At 43.7% G+C, this 18,465-nt stretch overlaps 2 protein-coding genes across 2 annotated transcripts; both read right to left on the reverse strand.

Moving 5' to 3' along the window:
- Positions 1 to 1,752: 1,752 nt before the first annotated feature.
- Positions 1,753 to 9,479, reverse strand: LOC106612703 (potassium channel subfamily K member 6). Its single transcript, XM_014214130.3, has 3 exons — positions 8,951 to 9,479; positions 4,825 to 5,220; positions 1,753 to 3,033 (listed from the first exon to the last, which is right to left on the reverse strand). Exons 1-3 carry the CDS (start codon positions 9,264 to 9,266, stop codon positions 2,801 to 2,803), a joined length of 945 nt encoding a protein of 314 aa, XP_014069605.1. The 5' UTR covers positions 9,267 to 9,479; the 3' UTR covers positions 1,753 to 2,800.
- Positions 9,480 to 11,549: 2,070 nt separating this feature from the next.
- Positions 11,550 to 16,733, reverse strand: LOC106612702 (uncharacterized). The gene is made up of 5 exons (XM_014214128.3): positions 15,083 to 16,733; positions 13,810 to 13,961; positions 13,520 to 13,644; positions 12,956 to 13,070; positions 11,550 to 12,625 (listed from the first exon to the last, which is right to left on the reverse strand). The coding sequence occupies exons 1-5, from the start codon at positions 16,722 to 16,724 to the stop codon at positions 12,500 to 12,502; spliced, it is 2,160 nt and encodes a 719-aa protein (XP_014069603.3). The 5' UTR covers positions 16,725 to 16,733; the 3' UTR covers positions 11,550 to 12,499.
- Positions 16,734 to 18,465: the final 1,732 nt, after the last annotated feature.

Below are 18,465 nucleotides of genomic sequence, written 5' to 3' on the forward strand. Positions count from 1 at the left end.
CCGGCTAGCAGAGTTTGTGACACTGGGTGCCTGGTTGATTATTACATTACAAAGTGGGCAAATGTTTTTCATCAATAGTGTAATAACTTAAACCAATAATGTAATAACCTAAAATCAGTTATTTTATACACATTTTCTCCCCAATTTCGTGATATCCAATTGGTACTTGTCTCATCGCTGCAACTCCCGTACGGACTCGGGAGAGGCGAAGGTCGAGAGCCGTGCATCCTCCTAAACACGACCCAACCAAGCCGCACTGCTTCTTGACAATGCCCACTTAACCCGGAAGCCAGCCACACCAATGTGTTGGAGGAAACACAGTGCACCTGGCGACCGTGTCAGCATGCACTGCGCCTGGCCCGCCACAGGAGTCGCAAGTGCGTGATGGGACAAGGATAACCCTGCCGGCCAAACCCTCCCCTGACAACGCGGGGCCAATTGTGCGCCGCCCCACGGGTCTCCCGGTCAACTTCGACAGAGCAGCTAGTGCGTTAGACCACTGCGCCACTCAGGAGGCCCAAAATCACTTTTTTTAATGGCATGCATATTTAAGAAACACTGCATTTGCATCCATTGCCACAGACTTGCACTTCCATTCTGACCTTGCAAACATCCAGTGTCGTCAGTTAGGAAAAAAAACAACTGCTCAATTTGAAGACACACCTTTCAGTCATGCAATTAGACAAATTGTAATTATCACAAAAATATTTATATGTATTCAGACCCCTTGACTACTCCCACATTTTCTTACGTTACAGCCTTATTCTAAAATTGCTTAAATATTTTTTTCCCCATCAATCTACACACAATACCTGCCTTTTTGCAAACTCCAAGTGGGCTGTCATGTGCCTTTTTCTGTGCAGTGGCTTCTATCTGGCCACTCTACCGTAAAGGCCTGATTGGTGGGGTGCTGCAGAGATGTTTGTCCTTCTGGAAGGTTCTCCCATCGCCACCAAGGAAGTCTGGAGCTCTGTCAGTGACCATCTGGTTCTTGGTCACCTCCCTGACCAAGGCCCTTCTCCCCCGGTTGCTCAGTTTGGCCAGGCGGCCAGCTCTAGGAAGAGTTTTGGTGGTTTCAAACTTCTTCCATTTTAGAATAATGGAGGCCACTGTGTTCTTGGGGACCTTCAAAGCTGCAGAAGTTTTTTGGTACCCTTCCCCATATCTGTGCCGACGCGAGCCTGTCTCAGAGCTCTACGGACAATTCCTTCAATCTCATGGCTTGGTTTTTGCTTTGACATGCACTGTCAACTGTGGGACCTTATATAGACAGGTGTGTGCCTTTCCAAATCATGTCCAATCAATTGAATTCACCACAGGTGGACTCCAATCAAGTTGTAGAAACATCTCAAGGATGATCAATGGAAACAGGATGCACCTGAGCGAAATAAGGTATGTTTTTTAAATTTGAATAAATTTGCACAAATTTCTAAACCTGTTTTCACTTTGTCATTGTGGGGTATTGTGTGTAGATTCATGAGGAAAAGGGAAGGGGTCTGAATACTTTCTGAATGTCCTGCATGTTCAGGTCATATGTAGATATTACATATAACAGTCCCAAACTGTAATTAAAATGCCACAATCTCCCCATTTATGTCTGTTGGGAAACATGGGTTTGGGCCCTCCAACATTAGTTCACTGGTTTAATGAACTGGACAATTACGTTCCCTTAGTAATATCAAATGAGGATTCAGGAATGTGGTGTGTTGTCCACTATTACTGAAGCATGACACTTGATATGCATGAACAAACAAGAGTGAATTTAGTTTAATAATTGTGTTATTACATTGGTTAATTAGTACATTCATTTAAAAAAGTGACCCACTTCCTTATGTAATCAACACAATGTAATAATTACATTATGCACAAAATTTAGCAATTTATTACATTATCAGCATTTATAACAAATGCAAAAGTTATTACATTAGCAGCCATTATGTTGTTGGTAGTTATTACATTGTCATTTGCTACTACGTACATTGACAAATTTGACATGCTAATTTGACATGCTAATCCTGAACAATCTGTCACACAGCTTTCACAATGACACTTCCTAACGTTGGACAAATGACAAGTACACATCACAACACATACTTGGTTTTTATTTTCAATCCTTTTGTTCCCTAAATTTGTTATCCTTCAGATGATATCTTTATCTTTTTTTAAACACATGACCATGTCACAACAAAGCCGGGAAGGCCCACGCTAGTCCTGGGAATGTGCTCCATCATATGACTCAAGACAAAGTCTCAAGCAATGGCTTTTTCCACATATTTACTAGGGAGGGGCAACAAACTCTTTCAAAAGATGGCCACTATAATGAGTTTGTTTAGTTTTGAAATATCAGATATTTCTGTATGACCTTCCTTGATCAACCCTGACCTAAAACCACAAAAGGGTACATGAAAATACATCCACAAGAAAATATCAGTATATGATACTTAAATATTTTTTGGTATGAAATTTAAAAAAACCGGATAAATAATCAGAATCAGTCCCAACCAGAAGTGTTCTCTGTAGGTTATGGAATAACAACCTTTTGCCTCCTTGACGAACAACCCTCGTCAAGTGTCAACTGGTGCAGCTGTAGAGTTTTTGTTTCTCGTTGGTTTAGTTGAGCTGTCGTAGCAGGAAGGTCTGACCTGAGCCATGAGTTCCCTCACAGTGGTAAAGATAGTCTTTGGTGCCTATATAGTGTCAGGTTTTAAACTCATCCCTGTGTTGCTGTAAAACAGTGACTGTTGTTTAGCTGTTTAACCTGACTGATGTAAAGGAGAACGGGCCAGAGTGGAGTGAGTCCTTATCGTTTGATGGTGTTATAGGAGGTCTGGGAGGCCGGATCCAGGGGCTTGGCTGAGGCCTCCGCCTCATGCTGGTCCTCATGGCCGGCCTCGATGATGGGCTCCTTGTCCTCCTCTATATCCTCGTCACAGTGGGGGAGCTGGAAGAAAGAAGTCAGGCCATGCAGGTCGGCCATCCGGTGGAAGGCACGCAGGACCAGGTACATCATCATCAGCCCTACAAACAGGTACACTGCAGAGGACAGAGACCACAACATTAATTCAACATCAGCAAGTACACGCTGTGGGAAGAAGCATTATACATGGACACAGTCACTGGTCTCACAAAGCGCAAACTCACCACACTGGTGTGCTCGAGGTGTATTCCTGCTGGACAAGAAGACCAGCTATTCAACAGGCTTCCTCACGATACAGGTATGCTTATATGCCATATCATGGTTCATTTGTTGTTTCAACAGTTGTTTCAACAGTTGTTTCAGTGCAGCTCAGTAAGCAGAGTAGACTTACACCTCCCTTGACTTAAATTCTGCCATGCCATGTTGTGGGGTATTTATTTGACAGGAAAAGTATATTCCGATATGAGCAAAACAACCTATTTTCTCAGTAGTTTAAACTTTAATGAGAATTACACCCAAAATTGTAGCAATTGTCTGAGAATGGTGCTGGACCATACGACATAATTTTTTTTTTTTAAAGGGTAAAGTGTGATGAACAAGCTTTAAATAAAAGTTAAAATCCAGGTCATGTGACAACATCAACCAAAACACAGGGCCCTAAAACAAGGTTGAGACAATACCACAGAGTACAACAAACACCACTAGGCTCTAAACAATGAGGTTATTTTGAGAGAGAATAAAAAAAGGGTAATTCCAGTAATTCAATTATACCATAACTCTGACAAATGTCGTGACAATATGAAATGCCTCCAAGTACAAGTTGGGTAGATGGTGTGGTATCCTTGACTCCTTACTGCAACATGCCCTTAAGATGAGAGCAATTTCACCACACATTGCACTCTTCCCAAAACAAATTCACCAATCCAGTATACCAACCAAATCACAGACATTGTGAAATACATGGAGGGGGCAGTGGAGCGACACTTTAGTTTCCTCCTGAAAACCACAAGGGGGCCTCCTCAGACTTCGACAAATGTACAGTACAAATATACTCAAACGATAAACCGTACTGCATATTTGCAGTATCAGAATTACATGTCTAGGGTCAATACAGGGATAAGGAATGCATCCATTTTCTTTCATCGGCTGAACCATGTTAAAATCGGGAGACTCACGCAGTCTCAGCATTCTGACTAATATCTCCTGTCATTTGGCCCACAAATGTTGGCTCAGGACATTGAGCACAATGAAGGGCACAGGTGTCCTGTCCTCTCATCTTCAAATTATGAGTATTTCAAATATATATCTTACATAAGCACATTTAAAAACTAAAACAAAAGAGCATTTACTAGTTCTTAAAATGGCTTCCTTGGACGTTATAGATCCTTTTGACCGGAGTGCACTACTTGAGAGGAGGAGGAGCACTCAGGAAGTGCCAGTTCTCACATCCGAGGTGTGAAAGTTCCTGCGGTTCCACAGAGACAACACCATATTCCACCAGAGGGCCTAGCCATCTCACTGCTGGACAAGATGTCACATTCTGGCTTCTCTAATGTGAGGTGGTGTTGGGGCCGAGTGTCTCCCACTTCACTCAAGTGTCTGCACACGGTCAAAATTGTCAAGTCCACTTATTCCTATGCACATCCCTCTGTTTAAAATATTGATGCAAACTCCACACAATCGTTCAGTCACTGTTCACAATATTATTTCCTTGTTTTCTATTCAAAAGGGGAAAAACATTTCTAACTCGAAATCATGAACACCAATATTTAAGTTGAATGGGTAATGAGTATCACCAAATTTATATGACATTAGTCTGAGCTGTGTCATGAGCCATGTCGGTGTGCCACACCCTGTTATCAAACACACTCAGACTAGTAACACACTCAGACTAGTTCATGACTCACCCATCACAGAGATCTTATACAGCGACCTGAAATTCTGTCCGGGCTTCTCGCCGGGCACGTAGTCGCCCAGGCCGATGGTACACAGCGTGATGAAGCAGAAGTATATGGCGTCCAGGAAAGACCAGGTGTCCTCGATGTAGCTGAACACCACGGCGGGTACCACAAAGAAGCCCAGCACCACAAGCAGCAGCAGGATGGCGAAGTGGACAGCAGTGGCGGCGAGAGGGTCCAGGCCGATCTTCTGGCGGCACATGCTGATGGGTCCGTAGGTCACCAGGTGCATGAGCCTCTGGACACAGGCGGTGAGCACCAGCATGGTGAAGGGCACTCCCAGCAGGGCATAGAAGATGGAGAAGGCTTTGCCCGTGTCCGACAGGGGCGTAGTGTGCCCATATCCTGGGTAGGGTGGAGAGAAAGTATGAGAGAGAAAGAGAGACAGCACAAGTTTATAGAGCTAAGAAATGATTAGGATCCCATACAAGCAAACACAGTACAATAGCAGATAACATGCTGTTGCCAGAGAGGTTAGTGATCTCGCCATCTAGAAAATTAAAGCTATGATGGGAACAAGTCGGTTATCATTGAACAAAATGAAAGTCAAAACAATCCACTGTAACTAGGCCACTCAGGAACATTCAATGTCGTCTTGGTAAGCAACTCCAGTCTATATTTTGACTTGTGTTTTAGATTATTGTCCTGCTGAAAGGTGACTGAACCAGGTTTTCCTCTAAGATTTTGCCTGTGCTTAGCTAATCCGTTTCTTTTTATTACAAAAAAACTCCCTCGTTCTTGCAGATGACAAGCATACCCTTAACATGATGTAGCCACCACCATGTTTGAATGTATGAAGAGTACTATAAGTGATGTGTTGGATTTGCCACAAACATAACGCTTCGTATTCAGGGCAATAAGTTCATTACTTTGCCACATTTTTTGCAGTATTACTTTAGTGCCTTATTGCAAACAGCATGCATGTTTTACCATATTTAAAATTCTGTAAAGGCTTCCTTCTTTCACTCTTAATTAGGTTAGTATTGTAGAGTAACTACAATGTTGTTGATCCATCCTCAGTTCTCCTATTACAGTCATTAAACCATTGGCCTCATGGTGAAATCCCTGAGCGGTTTCCTTCTTCTCCGGCAACTGAGTTAGGTAGGGTGCCCTTATCTTTGAAGTGACTGGGTGTATTGAGACACCATCCAAAGTGTAATTCATAACTGCACCATGCTCAAAGGATATTCAATGTCTGTTTTGTTTTTTTACCCATCTACCATTAGGTGTCTTTATTAGTTTTCCTGGAATCAGCCAAACCCAGATTTGTCCGTCAGACTGCCAGATTGTGAAGAGTTATTCATCACTCCAGAGAATGCATTTCCACTGCTCCAGAGTCCAATGGCGGCGAGCTTTACACCACTCCAGCCGAGGCTTGATATTGCGCATGATGATCTTAGGCTTGCGTGCGGCTGCTCGGCCATGGAAACCCATTACATGAAGCTCCCGACCAACAGTTCTTGTGCTGATGTTGCTTCCAGAGGCAGTTTGGAACTCAGTAGTGAGTGTTGCAAACAAGAACATACAGTGCATTCGGAAAGTATTCAGACCCCTTTACTTTTCCACATTTTGTTACATTACAATAACGCTAAGCACACAACCTCACCTCGACGTCACGCGTCCGAATCCGTATCACCAACCAACATAGATACAGGCTCTTATACAGTGAAAAGTCGTGGATGCATTGGCACCGTCATTTTGAGTAATTAAGTGATTTGTTTTCTGTTAAAAGTCAAAATGATAGCATAACCTGTTTCCAGTTGATGACAACAGCCACGCAAATAAGACAACAGGTTGTTAGGAAGTTAATTCTGCGATATTGATGCACATATTGTTAGAAAAACAAGGCCGTTTGCAGACGCTATAGTAAAAAAACAAAGTTAAGGCAGTTGACCGCTGTGGGTTCTAAAGGGTTAACCAACTAACCAAGGATTTAAACTTAACCTTGCATAATCCCCTAGACGCAGTTGCACCGTTAAAAACAAACTAAATTGTCACAAGAAACTAGCTCCCTGGTATACAGAAAATACCCGAGCCGTAAACCAAGTTTCCAAAAATTGGAAAGGAAATGGCGCTCCACCAAATTGGAAGTCTTCCAACTAGCTAGGAAAGTACCGTGCAATATCGAAAATCCCTCACTGCAGCTCGATCACCCTATTTGATAGTGTTGAAAAGCTAACTAAAAAGCAGCATTCCTTCCCCAAGTGAGAACTGCCTTCACTTCAGCAGTGATGAATTCATTAACTTCTTAGAGGAAAGCACCCTGATCATTAGAAAACAATTAGCCCATGACTCCTCTTTGTATTTGCGTATTTCTCCAAAACTCAGTTGTCCCAAGTCCGCACAGAACAGCCAGGACCTCGGATCAATTTAATCCTGTGTCATTTTGACACATTCACAAAAATAGTCATGGCCTCTAAACCTTATTCCAACTAAACTACTGAAAGAGCTACTTCCTGTGCTTGGCCCTACTATGTTGAACATAATAAACGGCTCCCTAGCCTCCAGATGTATACCAAGCTCACTAAAAGTGGCAGTAATAAAGCCTCTCCTGAAAAAGCCAAACCTTTAAACCCCCAAAATATATTTTAAAAAATATATAAAGAAATCTGACTATATCAACTCTCATTCCTCTAAAAATGTTTTGAAAAATCTGTTACTCAGCAACTAGCTGCCTTCCTGAAGACATAATTCATACGAAACCATCCAGTCTGGTTTTAGACACCATTATACTACTGAAACTGCCCTTGTGAAGGTGGTAAATTACCTAACGGCATCTGACCATTAGAAGGCTCTGCGTCTGTCCTTGTGTACCTAGACCTTAATGCCGCTTTCGACACCATCGATCACCACATTCTTTTGGAAAGATTTGAAACACTAATTGGTCTACATGGACAGGTTCTTGCCTGGTTTAGATCTTATCTGTTGGATTGATATCAGTTTGTCTCTGGATGGTTTGTCCACTGGCAAATCAATGGTAAGTTTTGGTGTTCCTCAAGGTTCTGTTCTATGACCACTACTGTTTTCACTATATACACACACAGAGTATATCAAGCATTAGGCACACCTTCCTAATATTGAGTTGCACCTCACCCCCCCTTTGCCTCAGAACAGCCTCAATCTGTCAGGAATGGACTCTACAAGGTGTCAAAAGTGTTTCACAGGGATGCTGGCCCACGTTGACTCCAATGCTTCCCACAGTTGTGTCAAATTGGCTGGATGTCCTTTGGGTGGTGGTCTATTCCATTCTTGATACACAGGAAACTTGTGTGAAAAACCCAGCAGCGTTGCAGTTCTTGACACAAACCAGTGCGCCTAGCACCTACTACCATACCCAGTTCAAAGGCACTTAAATCTGAACTCATGAGAGGCTGCAGTTGCTCTGGGTCTGCTTACCCACATTCTTTTATTTTAGAGTTCATTTCCTGCAATTATACACATTTAGTCATAGCATGATGCGAAATGTTTGCAGTTTTTAATGATATCTGAGTGAGACTAACTTAGAAAATCAATGGGGGTCCTCGGCAGGTAATTCAACCATGATAACAATATTAGATAGCTGGCCGCTAAACTAATTTAGTCATCTAAAAAATGTTAGCTGACATGGGCTAATTGACTGACTATCAGTGATTGACATAACAAGAGTAAAACTCCTGATTTCGAAATTGCACCTTGTGTAGTCAGTCTACTAATCTAGATTGCAACGGTAAATTGAGACCCTGATTTAGTCAGTGGAAATGGATCTGAGGGCTTTCAAAAGGAGAACCGCCAGTTGCCCATCCCTGCTTTAACGACTTTAAAGCACTGATACTGAGGCAAAGTTACCTGAAAAAAATCACATGGGCCCATTGATGTGTGGCATGTTTTGGTCACGGAGTACAAAAAATGCCCAGCTACAACTGTAATTGTAATCTGTAACCAATCAGTGTTTCCGTGAGTATATCTTGCAATATTAGCACTTACATTGTTTAGAAATGTCTATGGATTTGTCTTACACGGACCAGCCGAAACAAAACGAAATCGATGTAGGCCTAACAAAGACAAGTGACGTTAACGTTATAGGCTATTTACTTACCGACTGTCGTTACTAAAGTGTTGGCGAAGAACAAAGAGGAAGCCAAGTCCCAATTAGAACTCGCAGAAGAATTCGGAAGGATAGAAATCCCATACTGATTGGCTTGTAAAACTCTCTCCAAGAAGTTTTCAAGTGATGTTGCATTGACGCAACTTTGGTTGAGAAACTCTTCTTTCAGGACTTGTATGTCTCTTTTTAGTTTGTCCTCCACCGGCCGTTCGATGATGGAGAAAACGAACGCTCCAAACAACAGATACGCAACATAGAACAGTATAAAACCTGTAAGCAGTATCCAAGATTTGTACCACGAAGACATTTCCCCTATTTTTCTGCTTTCAATGTCATCCACCAAACTGTGACTTTGTAGCCTACTTCCCTGCCTCCGTCCACTCAAGTTTTACGTGTCGGCAGTCCTCCAACCCACTGTTACAATTTTGACAAGGATGTGTAAACGCCTAGAACTCTGCAAATAAACACTGTTGAGAAATACACTGCTCCCTACTGTTCCTCATGATAACAGCATGTTCTTAGTCTTTTACGTTATATTTATATCTGCAATAATGTGAACGTTTCAATCACCTGAATAAACCCCAGAAAATAATCCAAGAGCTGAAGCAGAAACAGTTAGGTGAGCTACAACACATTTCCTTTTCTGCCCCCCTTCATTACCCTTTTCTCTTTGGCGTTTACAAGACTGGATAAGGAAAATATAGGGAAAAGGCTCAAACAGGTGAAACTATAGACCAAATGATCCAGTTAGTCTCAGATCTGTGAACACTAAAGTGAAGACCTATGGGGCAGGCCAAAAAGGAACTAGAGTATACTGCCTCACTCTCCTAGTTTCATATGTCCATAATGGCTTCATATAGTTGTTATTGCAGACAGAGATTGCTTTGCCTTGAGCTTTTATGTAAAACTAATACATGTGATTAGGGGAGCCATCGTGTCACATGCTGCAGCTGAAGAAAATAGTAACACCAGGAAATGTTTTTCTTCTTGCCAACCATGCACTGAACTATACCAGGGCAATGTGCACAGTGCGCATTAGGCAAACAAACTTGACTTTATTTGATAGCTTGCCAAAAGGTCATCTAAGGCCACTTGCATATTTTCACTTTAACACAATCAATGCCACAATATCTGGTGAAAATAGATTCTCTGACTCAGCAACTTCCTATTAACCAATTCAGCACTACTGACAGCCACAGATTACTGCATTTGGGGCCCTGGGGAACCTACCTTTTTTTAGGAAAACAGCTAACTTACTGCATTTCAACACATTTTGCCATGGTGCAGAGAAAAAAAATAGCTGTTTTATAATGCTATACATTTTATCATGAGGCTGAGGTAATTTTGCAGTTTTAAAGCTAATTTCCTGTTTTTCTACATATTGTGCCATGGGAAAAAGAGAAGAATGTGCTGTTTTACAGCTCATCTCATGCTATTCTTCACAGTTTGCCATGAAGCTGAGAGGAAATTGTGCAGTTTTAAAGCAGATTTCCTGGAGGTCATGGACCCCAGGTCACTTGTCCTGCGTGACTGATCGGTAATCTGGCCCTGGCCACAGACCAAAATCTTGTACATGACCTCCTTTTGGGCCCCTTACCTGTCATCATCATACATGGGAGACGTCACAAATGTGCCATTCTGATAGGGGGCATTCTTGGCCACAAGGTTAGAGTGGGTAATGAACTGAGAATAGCATTGCTCTGTCAGTTTTCCTCATTAGCAGTCTTAGGTAATGACTTGAAGGCTTTGCACAGTCTTGCCAGTGGTTACAGCTAATTGTGTGCTAATTCAAAGTATGTCATTAGCTGTAACCACTGGCAAGACTGTGCAAAGCCTTCAAGTCATTTGCCAGTGTGGTTGCCTTTTGACCCATTAAACTTTTTTGTAGCGCCGTAGACCATTCTAATTGACTAACAGTGTAGGTTCCGTCCCTCTCTTCGCCCCAACCCGGGCTCGAACCAGGGACCCTTGCACACATCAACAACTGACACCCCACGAAGCATCGTTACCCATCGCGCCACAAAAGCCGCGGCACACCTTCAAGTCTCAGAGCGAGCGACGTCACTGATAAATGCTATTAGCGCGCACCACCGCTAACTAACTAGCCATTTCACATCGGTTACACTCACCCCCCCTTTTGACCTCCTCCTTTTCCGCAGCAACCAATGATCCGGGTCACGGCACCAATGTAACAGTGTAGGTTCCATCCCTCTCTTCGCCCCAACCTGGGCTCGAACCAGGGACCCTTGCACACATCAACAACTGACACCCCACGAAGCATCGTTACCCATCGCGCCACAAAAGCCACGGCCCTTGCAACACAAGGGGAACAACCACTTCAGGTCTCAGAGCGAGTGACATCACTGATTGAAACGCTATTTGCGCGCACCACCGCTAACTAACTAGCCATTTCACATCGGTTACATGTAGCTTGTAGAGTACTATTTTCTCCCCTTTCTTTTGTTGTTTGCTGTATTGGTTTATAGTGAGTATTGCGTCAAACACCCAAATAAGATGACTGTTTAGGTACTTAAAAAACTATACAGTATATCATAACATTAGCAAAAGCTTTGAGGATGGAAAACAGCAATCAACGTATCATTTTATTACATCAATTAACAAGTTGACTATCTATTTTTATCAATTTGAACAACTCAGAAAATCTGTATTTTTCTTGAGGAATACATATTATGTACAAATGACAAACATTCACTACATTTTCTGTAGGCCTAGTGAGTTGCCCTGGGTTACCCACAAACAACAATCAATAGAGAAACAAATAGAATCTAAACATGACTTGACTGCTTTTTGTGATCTAAAACAAACGTGTACGGGTAAAATAACACGTTTTCTCTTTGCCAGCACAAAACAACTGTATTCTGACAGCCAGAAACACCCCAATTTAAATGTAATCATTTCAGTAAACATGGTAATTATTTACTATGATAATAAGAAAAGGAGCTGTGATCCATGTGAGCTCCAATGTTTGCTAAATCTACAGTATATTCTGCTCCAGAGTTGTCACCGGCACGTTTGAGCCAGATCACGTGACAGGAGAGGATAGTATGTGTTTGTTGTTTGTGTCCATGTCAGTGTGTGTGTGAGAAAGAGGGTGGGAGTGAACAAAGGGGGGGTAGGGGTATAGACATCCACTTCTCCGGACAAACACTAATTACTTTAACATTTCCTATAGTCCATAAGAATAAGATTTATAAGAATGTTAACATTTGCATGTATTTTAAAAATATCTGTGAGACAAAAATTACAATTAGTGCTTCATTTTATCAAATTTGTCACAGGTATGCATCGGTGATCTAACTCCAGAGAAGGTAAAGCAAAACAGGGCATTATTAAGGGTCACCATATAGTCAGGTGGTCCAGTCGGCCCAAGGAGAGCATCCTCTGAGTTCTGAATCTTGTGAAATGTTTAGTTATTTCTCCCCATGGAGATGAAGACTGTGTCCCATTAGTGGTTTGGCATGGACAGGCATAAAAAAGGCTAAATGTGTTGTTGAAGGTCAGGGAAAGTGGACATTTTGGTTATTCCATGATGTTCTTGTTGACATACGATAAACGTCTCTTCCCACAGGCCTGTGCATGCTGACTGGACGAGGGGAGGCCAAGACAGGGACTGTAGTTGGCTGCTCGGTGCCCAGTCATATTTTCCTGCAGAGGTGAATAAATGATAACTCTTCTAAATTGACAAACTTTACATCAATTTACATGAACTGTAGTCAGTTGTTATCTGAGTGCCAGTGCAGAGAACAGTCAAATGACTATGCCATACTATGATGCATGACCCATTATACATTCTATGATTATAGGCACTTCAGTTTGGTTTAACATGCTGTAGCATTTGTCATGGTGAGCCTTATGTTAAAAAGCTATACTAACATAAGATTAGGCTGTATCATTTCAGCCTCATAATATGAAACAGTGTAGGCCTGTTATTACTTTTAACAGCCCATTACACTGATTACAGATGATAATTCTCACCGTGTTACACTGGTCCAAATGTAGCGACTGTAGAAGACGTTCACGGGAAACAGCATTTGCCCTCTTATATTTCAAGCCAAACATCTTGTTCAAGTCATGGAACCCATCGAGTAAGCTACAAGACAAACACAGATATGTAAAGTAAATGAATGGCAGATGTAAGCACCACAGTTATGAATAACACCACAGCCTATTAAATAATTGTGAATCTATCACTAAACCAATACTGATTCAGTGCGTGAAATATTGTCTAATATGCAGCTCATCTCTGGTCATGGGTTCAAACAGTAGGGTAATTGTTCGGTGGTGGTGACATTTCATGCTATCTCTGGCGCTATCTTGAAGGTCATAATTTCTTCCACTAGATGGCAATATATAACAACTATGTCAGAATGTTCCTTATCGTTAATTATAAAACTGTCTAGATTATGCTTCTAACTGATTTAAAATCCGAGCTGAAAGGAAATATAAGTAGGATTTTCTGCTAATACAGGATCAAACTTCCAAATCATTCCTTGAGCTGGATTTTAATAAAATATCATTATGGTTTCTTGACCCACTTACCCATGATCCTCTGCAAAGCTTTCATGATCCAAGACGCCTCTGAGGAGCTGGCTGAGTGTGGGAACAGCATCACGATCATACGGGGGAGAAGACAGTGACGGGAAGGCCTCCACAAACACTTTGTTCTGAAAGATGGAAATAATGGAAAATGAAGAAAAAATGTGTATGTCTATCATTTCCAGTCAGTCCCATGGACCATATACTCCTGGAGATATAAGAATATGCAATAAATTGACTCCTTGTCTTTTGTAGTCACTTCTGAGGAAAGCTGGAAAGATTTAAAGGCCTACCACATTTTGCGTGGCAGAGAATCTGCCCCTTGTCTCCTCCACAGCATTTGTGGGCCACCACTGTTCTCTTGTGTCTTGCCCTTCTCCCGCTGTATCCTTTGGGAAGGCTGTCCAGGCATCCTCTGATTGTTGGAATGAGCTGTCTGTCCAACCTGAGGTCCAATGGGTAGACTCATTGGTGATATAATGGTTTTCAAGTGCAGCATGGAAACATTAAGAAGGCATCTGAAATGAATCATTAGACACTAGCTAGATTCTATTGATTCTATATGATCTGTATTCCATGCACTGAGTCGACCTTAAAGTGCAGGGACCTGGTGTATGCTCCAAATAGACAGATATTTTGCATGCTGTCCTCATTCAAATGGCAACAAATAGTCCTTTTTTTGGTAGTTGACCTGTTTTTTTCCCCTTCTATAATCTGACAACTATTTTTGAAACTTTGATTTATACACCTTGGTTAAAAGTCACTGCAAGTGCCATTGCTTTAACTGACATATGACATAATCATGACAACAACAATGATTAGACCTTTGTTATTACCATTAGACACTAATGATTGGGAGTTTTGTCTTTGCATGATGTTTGAGGTTAAATGGGGATGGAACATTGGGATGGATGGGCTGTCACCCTGCATGGTCTCTCCCAATCACAGAGGAGCTGCCTGCCCGGGTCTCTGTCTCTTTAAACATGGAACCCCATGTCCTGAGGCTAACACGCCTTACATCCCAAAGCAGAGAGCACTAGCACTACCTTCACATGAGTTTGGGAGAGGGCCCTCAAGAATCCAGGTCAGACCAGACTAACTGATTATTTATTTTATTTAACCTTTATTTAAACTAGGCAAGTCAGTTAAGAACAAATTCTTATTTACAATGACGGCCTACCCCAGCCAAACCCGGACAACGCTGGGCCAATTATGTGCCGCCCTATGTGACTCCCAATCACGGCCGGTTGTGACACAGCCTGGAATCAAACCAGGGTCTGTAGTGATGCCTCTAGCACTGAGATGCAGTGCCTTAGACCGCTGCGCCACTCGGGCATTGGGAGCAACGTGTCTACATGAGTTACCGCTACTGTTCACATCAGAGCTCTTTGTGGTTTTCAAAAACCTTTCCATGTTCTTCTGTTACTGCTGCCTCTGTCACATTTGCATAATCTAACTGGAGCATGTGATAGTCATTAGACGTTTTTGTTATGTGTGTCTAATGTCTGGATGTCTTTAAAAAGAGCTCCTGTCACATTTCTGAGGTGCCATAGACTGGGGACTTACCAACACTCTCACTTTTCCAAGAAGGCACTAGGGATGATGCAGTGAAGCTGTCGTCCCCGGGTGTCTGCTCCTCTGCCTGCATGAAAAGCCCAAAGTCATCCTCCCCCTCTGGCCCCCCATTCAGGAACCCCCTGTTGGAGGCCACCTTGCTCTCGTCCAGGCCCCTCTTCCACTCCTGCTCCCCTGGGCTCCGTAGCAGAGGCACCAGAGCCCCACCTCCAGCATCTGTTTGCCCCCCATTCGGAGCAGGGAGGCCTGTTGCCATGGCTCTTGAGGAGACCGGATTAGGCAGCGAGTGTGTGACAGAGGTAGCAGGGCCAGCAACAGCAGAGCCTTGTAAAAGGGAATTAAATTGCCTAGTCCCTGTCTTCCTCCACCCTACTACGGCCTCTTCAGTTAGGTTAGCTGGTAAATCTGAAAAGCACCTCTCTTCCATCCTACATGTCTCCTCGGACTCATGGTCCTCCGTTGCCCAGTGAGGCCCTCGCTCAGTTCTCTGGGATATGATGTCTCCCCTTACCAGCCTGGCCTCATCGTCTGTGCTCCTGACCTCAGGCAGTATCTCTCCATGCTCCCCACAGAGCTCCCTAATTGCTGGTGCTGTTGACTGGATCCCCTCCTCCCCCTCTATCTCCTCTTCCTCACAGACGCCATGTACAGATTCCTGTAACCCTTCTTTATCCACTGCCACAGGATCTTTTTCTTCTGGCTGACATTTCTCACAAAGCTTATTGTATTGACTATCTGATTTAGTTTCCTGATTTATCTGACCATAGCCAGTCTCATCAGAAGCAGTAGAAATGCTGCCCTCTACTGGTGTGGGTGGTTGAGTGGAGCAGTCTTTGAGGCAGCTTCTCTCAGAGCAGCAGTGGCTCTCTGAGGTTCGAACATCGATCCACCTGTTGGGCAGGTTCCCCTCAGCTATCTCCCCGGTCCCCCTTAGCCTCTCTGAATCACACTCTGCAGACTTGATATGATCCACAAACCCAATCACAGCACCCATCACGCCATCAAAGTCTTCCACATGTCTTATGATACCACTGGCCACATCGTTGCCTCCAGTATGTATGTCTTTATCCCATAGTTTGTCCTGGAAGTGCTCCTTGTTGAGAGAAGTTTCAGGATGCAGCCCCTCCTGTGTGTGTGCGCTGTCTGGCTTTCCCCGGTCCCCAACGTCACTGCTGCAGTTTTCTGGGTCAGCATTGTCTGGAGGCAGGCAGGAGTCACAGGGCTTTGACCGGGTGAGACCAGTGCCATCCTGCACTTTCCCCTCCTCCTTAATCCCCTCCACACCGCAGCTGAACTGGTCCTGCTCACATACAGAGGCAGCTTCCCTCGGACCCCCGCTGCTCCCCTGCCCTCCTCTCCGCCCGTGACACTGGGTGCAGGTCTTGGTCTGAGCGTGACTGCATTTGGGGCTTCTAGTACTCCCTCGGTCTTGTTTTCCACTCGGAGTGTCCTGACCAGCTGTGGGAAACTCCCCTTTGTCCCTGCTTTCCTGGCTCCCTTCCAGGGTATGCTCGCCAGCATTCTCCCTGTTCCGCAATGTTCTCCCCTGGATGGAAACCACAGGCTTGCAGGATGTCCTCCACCTCTGGGCTGACCTCGATTTGACCTGGTACGACCCCAAGGCCCCTCCCATATCCCGCACCCCCATCCCCCCGTGGGGGTCCTGCCCCCCCACTTTATCCCTCAGCCAGCTGCCCACCAGCGTGGAGGGGGACTGAGGGACCAGACCTTGAGTGCAGGGCCTTGGGCTGCCTGTGGAGTAGAGGCACCTTCCACCCTCCGTCTTGAGGAACAGACAGCTTGTCTGAGTCTGACCACCTCCCTCAGAGGCCTTCAACGTGGCCACAGTCACCAGTGCCCCCAGGCCTGTCTGTCTGGGGTTGGAGGCATAGTTGGAGTCCAGCGGTAGCCCCAGACCATAACCCAGCCTGCCCCACTGTCCCACTGGGTAGACATCTGCAGGCCTGGGGCACGTTCCTTGGGACCTGGGGGGAGGTGCTGCCCTCCTGCGGTTCTTGGAGCACGCAGCCCAGGCCCGAAGGCCCTTTACTAAGGGCATGTCCCCAAGCTCCAAGCGTCTGGTGAAGGGAAGATTGCTTTTTTGGCACTTCTGCAGCACCTCCCTCGGGGAGCCAGACATCTCCAGGCATGGGTAGTTGTTGTTATTGTTCTGCTGGATCATTGTTGCAGCCTTCAGATGATTAAGATAGTATCAAAAATATTCGCTAATGTGCAATCTTCAAACTTCTATGTACCTTAACAAGGAGGCTTCAACGCATGAAGAATAGACACTCAAAGTAATGACACGCAGTGTATTTCTGAGTAATATTCAGTGACAGTGCTGTCAACAGCGTTCTCCATCCAGATACGCAGCTTCAGAGTATTTCTATCAACGGGTGTCAGGCATGTAAACCAATTCAGTTTACCTAAACAACCTAGAGGAGAAACAAACATTTGATCAGATATATAATTGAAAACATGATACAATACCTCATTTCATTTTGGAAAGGACGTTACTGTACAAAGACTCTCATAATCAAATAAAGCTACAAATCAATATCCGCTAGAGCCCACACGAGAGATTGAATGGCTGGCATTGTGTGAGAACCATGTAGCGATCCTCTCACACAATCTTAACTACCCACTTTGATTGGTGTTTCGGGGCCTCAATCAAATGTTTATTTGTTCATATTGTATGTGCTCATGTTCATGTAAAATGTATAGTTCTAGTGGACATTATCATGATATATTATGAAGTGGAGGTTCTTGACCAAACCAAAAAATGTAATTCATATAGGCCATAGTAAATAGTGTACAGTAGGCTATATGGGTGATGCATGTATGATTAGCCCAGAAACCGTTGTAATTGACTATGCTGCGCAAACGGTCATTCCATATGCATCAATTGTTTCAAAGCCTACCAGTATGAATATTTAATAAGGAAGGTGCCTACTCAGACAATAAAATCATCATCGGGGTACCCAAAACAGTCACAATATTTTTCGATTTTAAAGGACGCTGTTTAAATCGCAACCACAGTTCAATATTGTCATCATCGTCCTTGCTTGCTTCTCTTACCATTTCATACTCAGATTCTCCGAGCTAGACGTTGCCAGACATCTAATTGCTGTTGGATGTAGTCTGCTTGACGTTAACCTTCATTTCATAATTGTCGTATTTGACTCGCGTCTGTCTGTAGGATCATTTTATGCGTCTCCCACGAACACGACTCCATGAGCATCGACCGACGAGGGTTTATTTAGGCTACTATACATACATTTAAAGGTGGAAAAGGTCCCCTATACCTGCATCGAAGTCAAAAGGCTGTTTTAAAAATAAAATCATATTTTTCTGTGAGTCTCTTTGCTCATCTT

This window comes from Salmo salar, chromosome 09 (assembly GCF_965601325.2).
Source record: "Salmo salar chromosome 09, fSalSal1, whole genome shotgun sequence".
NCBI lineage: Eukaryota > Metazoa > Chordata > Actinopteri > Salmoniformes > Salmonidae > Salmo > Salmo salar.

Excerpts from the sequence above, each read along its gene's own strand:
- LOC106612702 (XM_014214128.3), bottom strand. The coding sequence starts at position 16,724 with ATGGGAGGGGCCTTGGGGTCGTACCAGGTCAAATCGAGGTCAGCCCAG. Across the intron at positions 13,071-13,519 it reads AGCTTTGCAGAGGATCATGG|CTTACTCGATGGGTTCCATG; the intron begins GTAAGTGGGTCA and ends TTTGTCTTGTAG. Across the intron at positions 12,626-12,955 it reads ATTTGGACCAGTGTAACACG|GAAAATATGACTGGGCACCG; the intron begins GTGAGAATTATC and ends TCACCTCTGCAG.
- LOC106612703 (XM_014214130.3), bottom strand. The coding sequence starts at position 9,266 with ATGTCTTCGTGGTACAAATCTTGGATACTGCTTACAGGTTTTATACTG. Across the intron at positions 5,221-8,950 it reads CACTTTAGTAACGACAGTCG|GATATGGGCACACTACGCCC; the intron begins GTAAGTAAATAG and ends CACCCTACCCAG. Across the intron at positions 3,034-4,824 it reads GTATAAGATCTCTGTGATGG|TGTACCTGTTTGTAGGGCTG; the intron begins GTGAGTCATGAA and ends TGTCCTCTGCAG.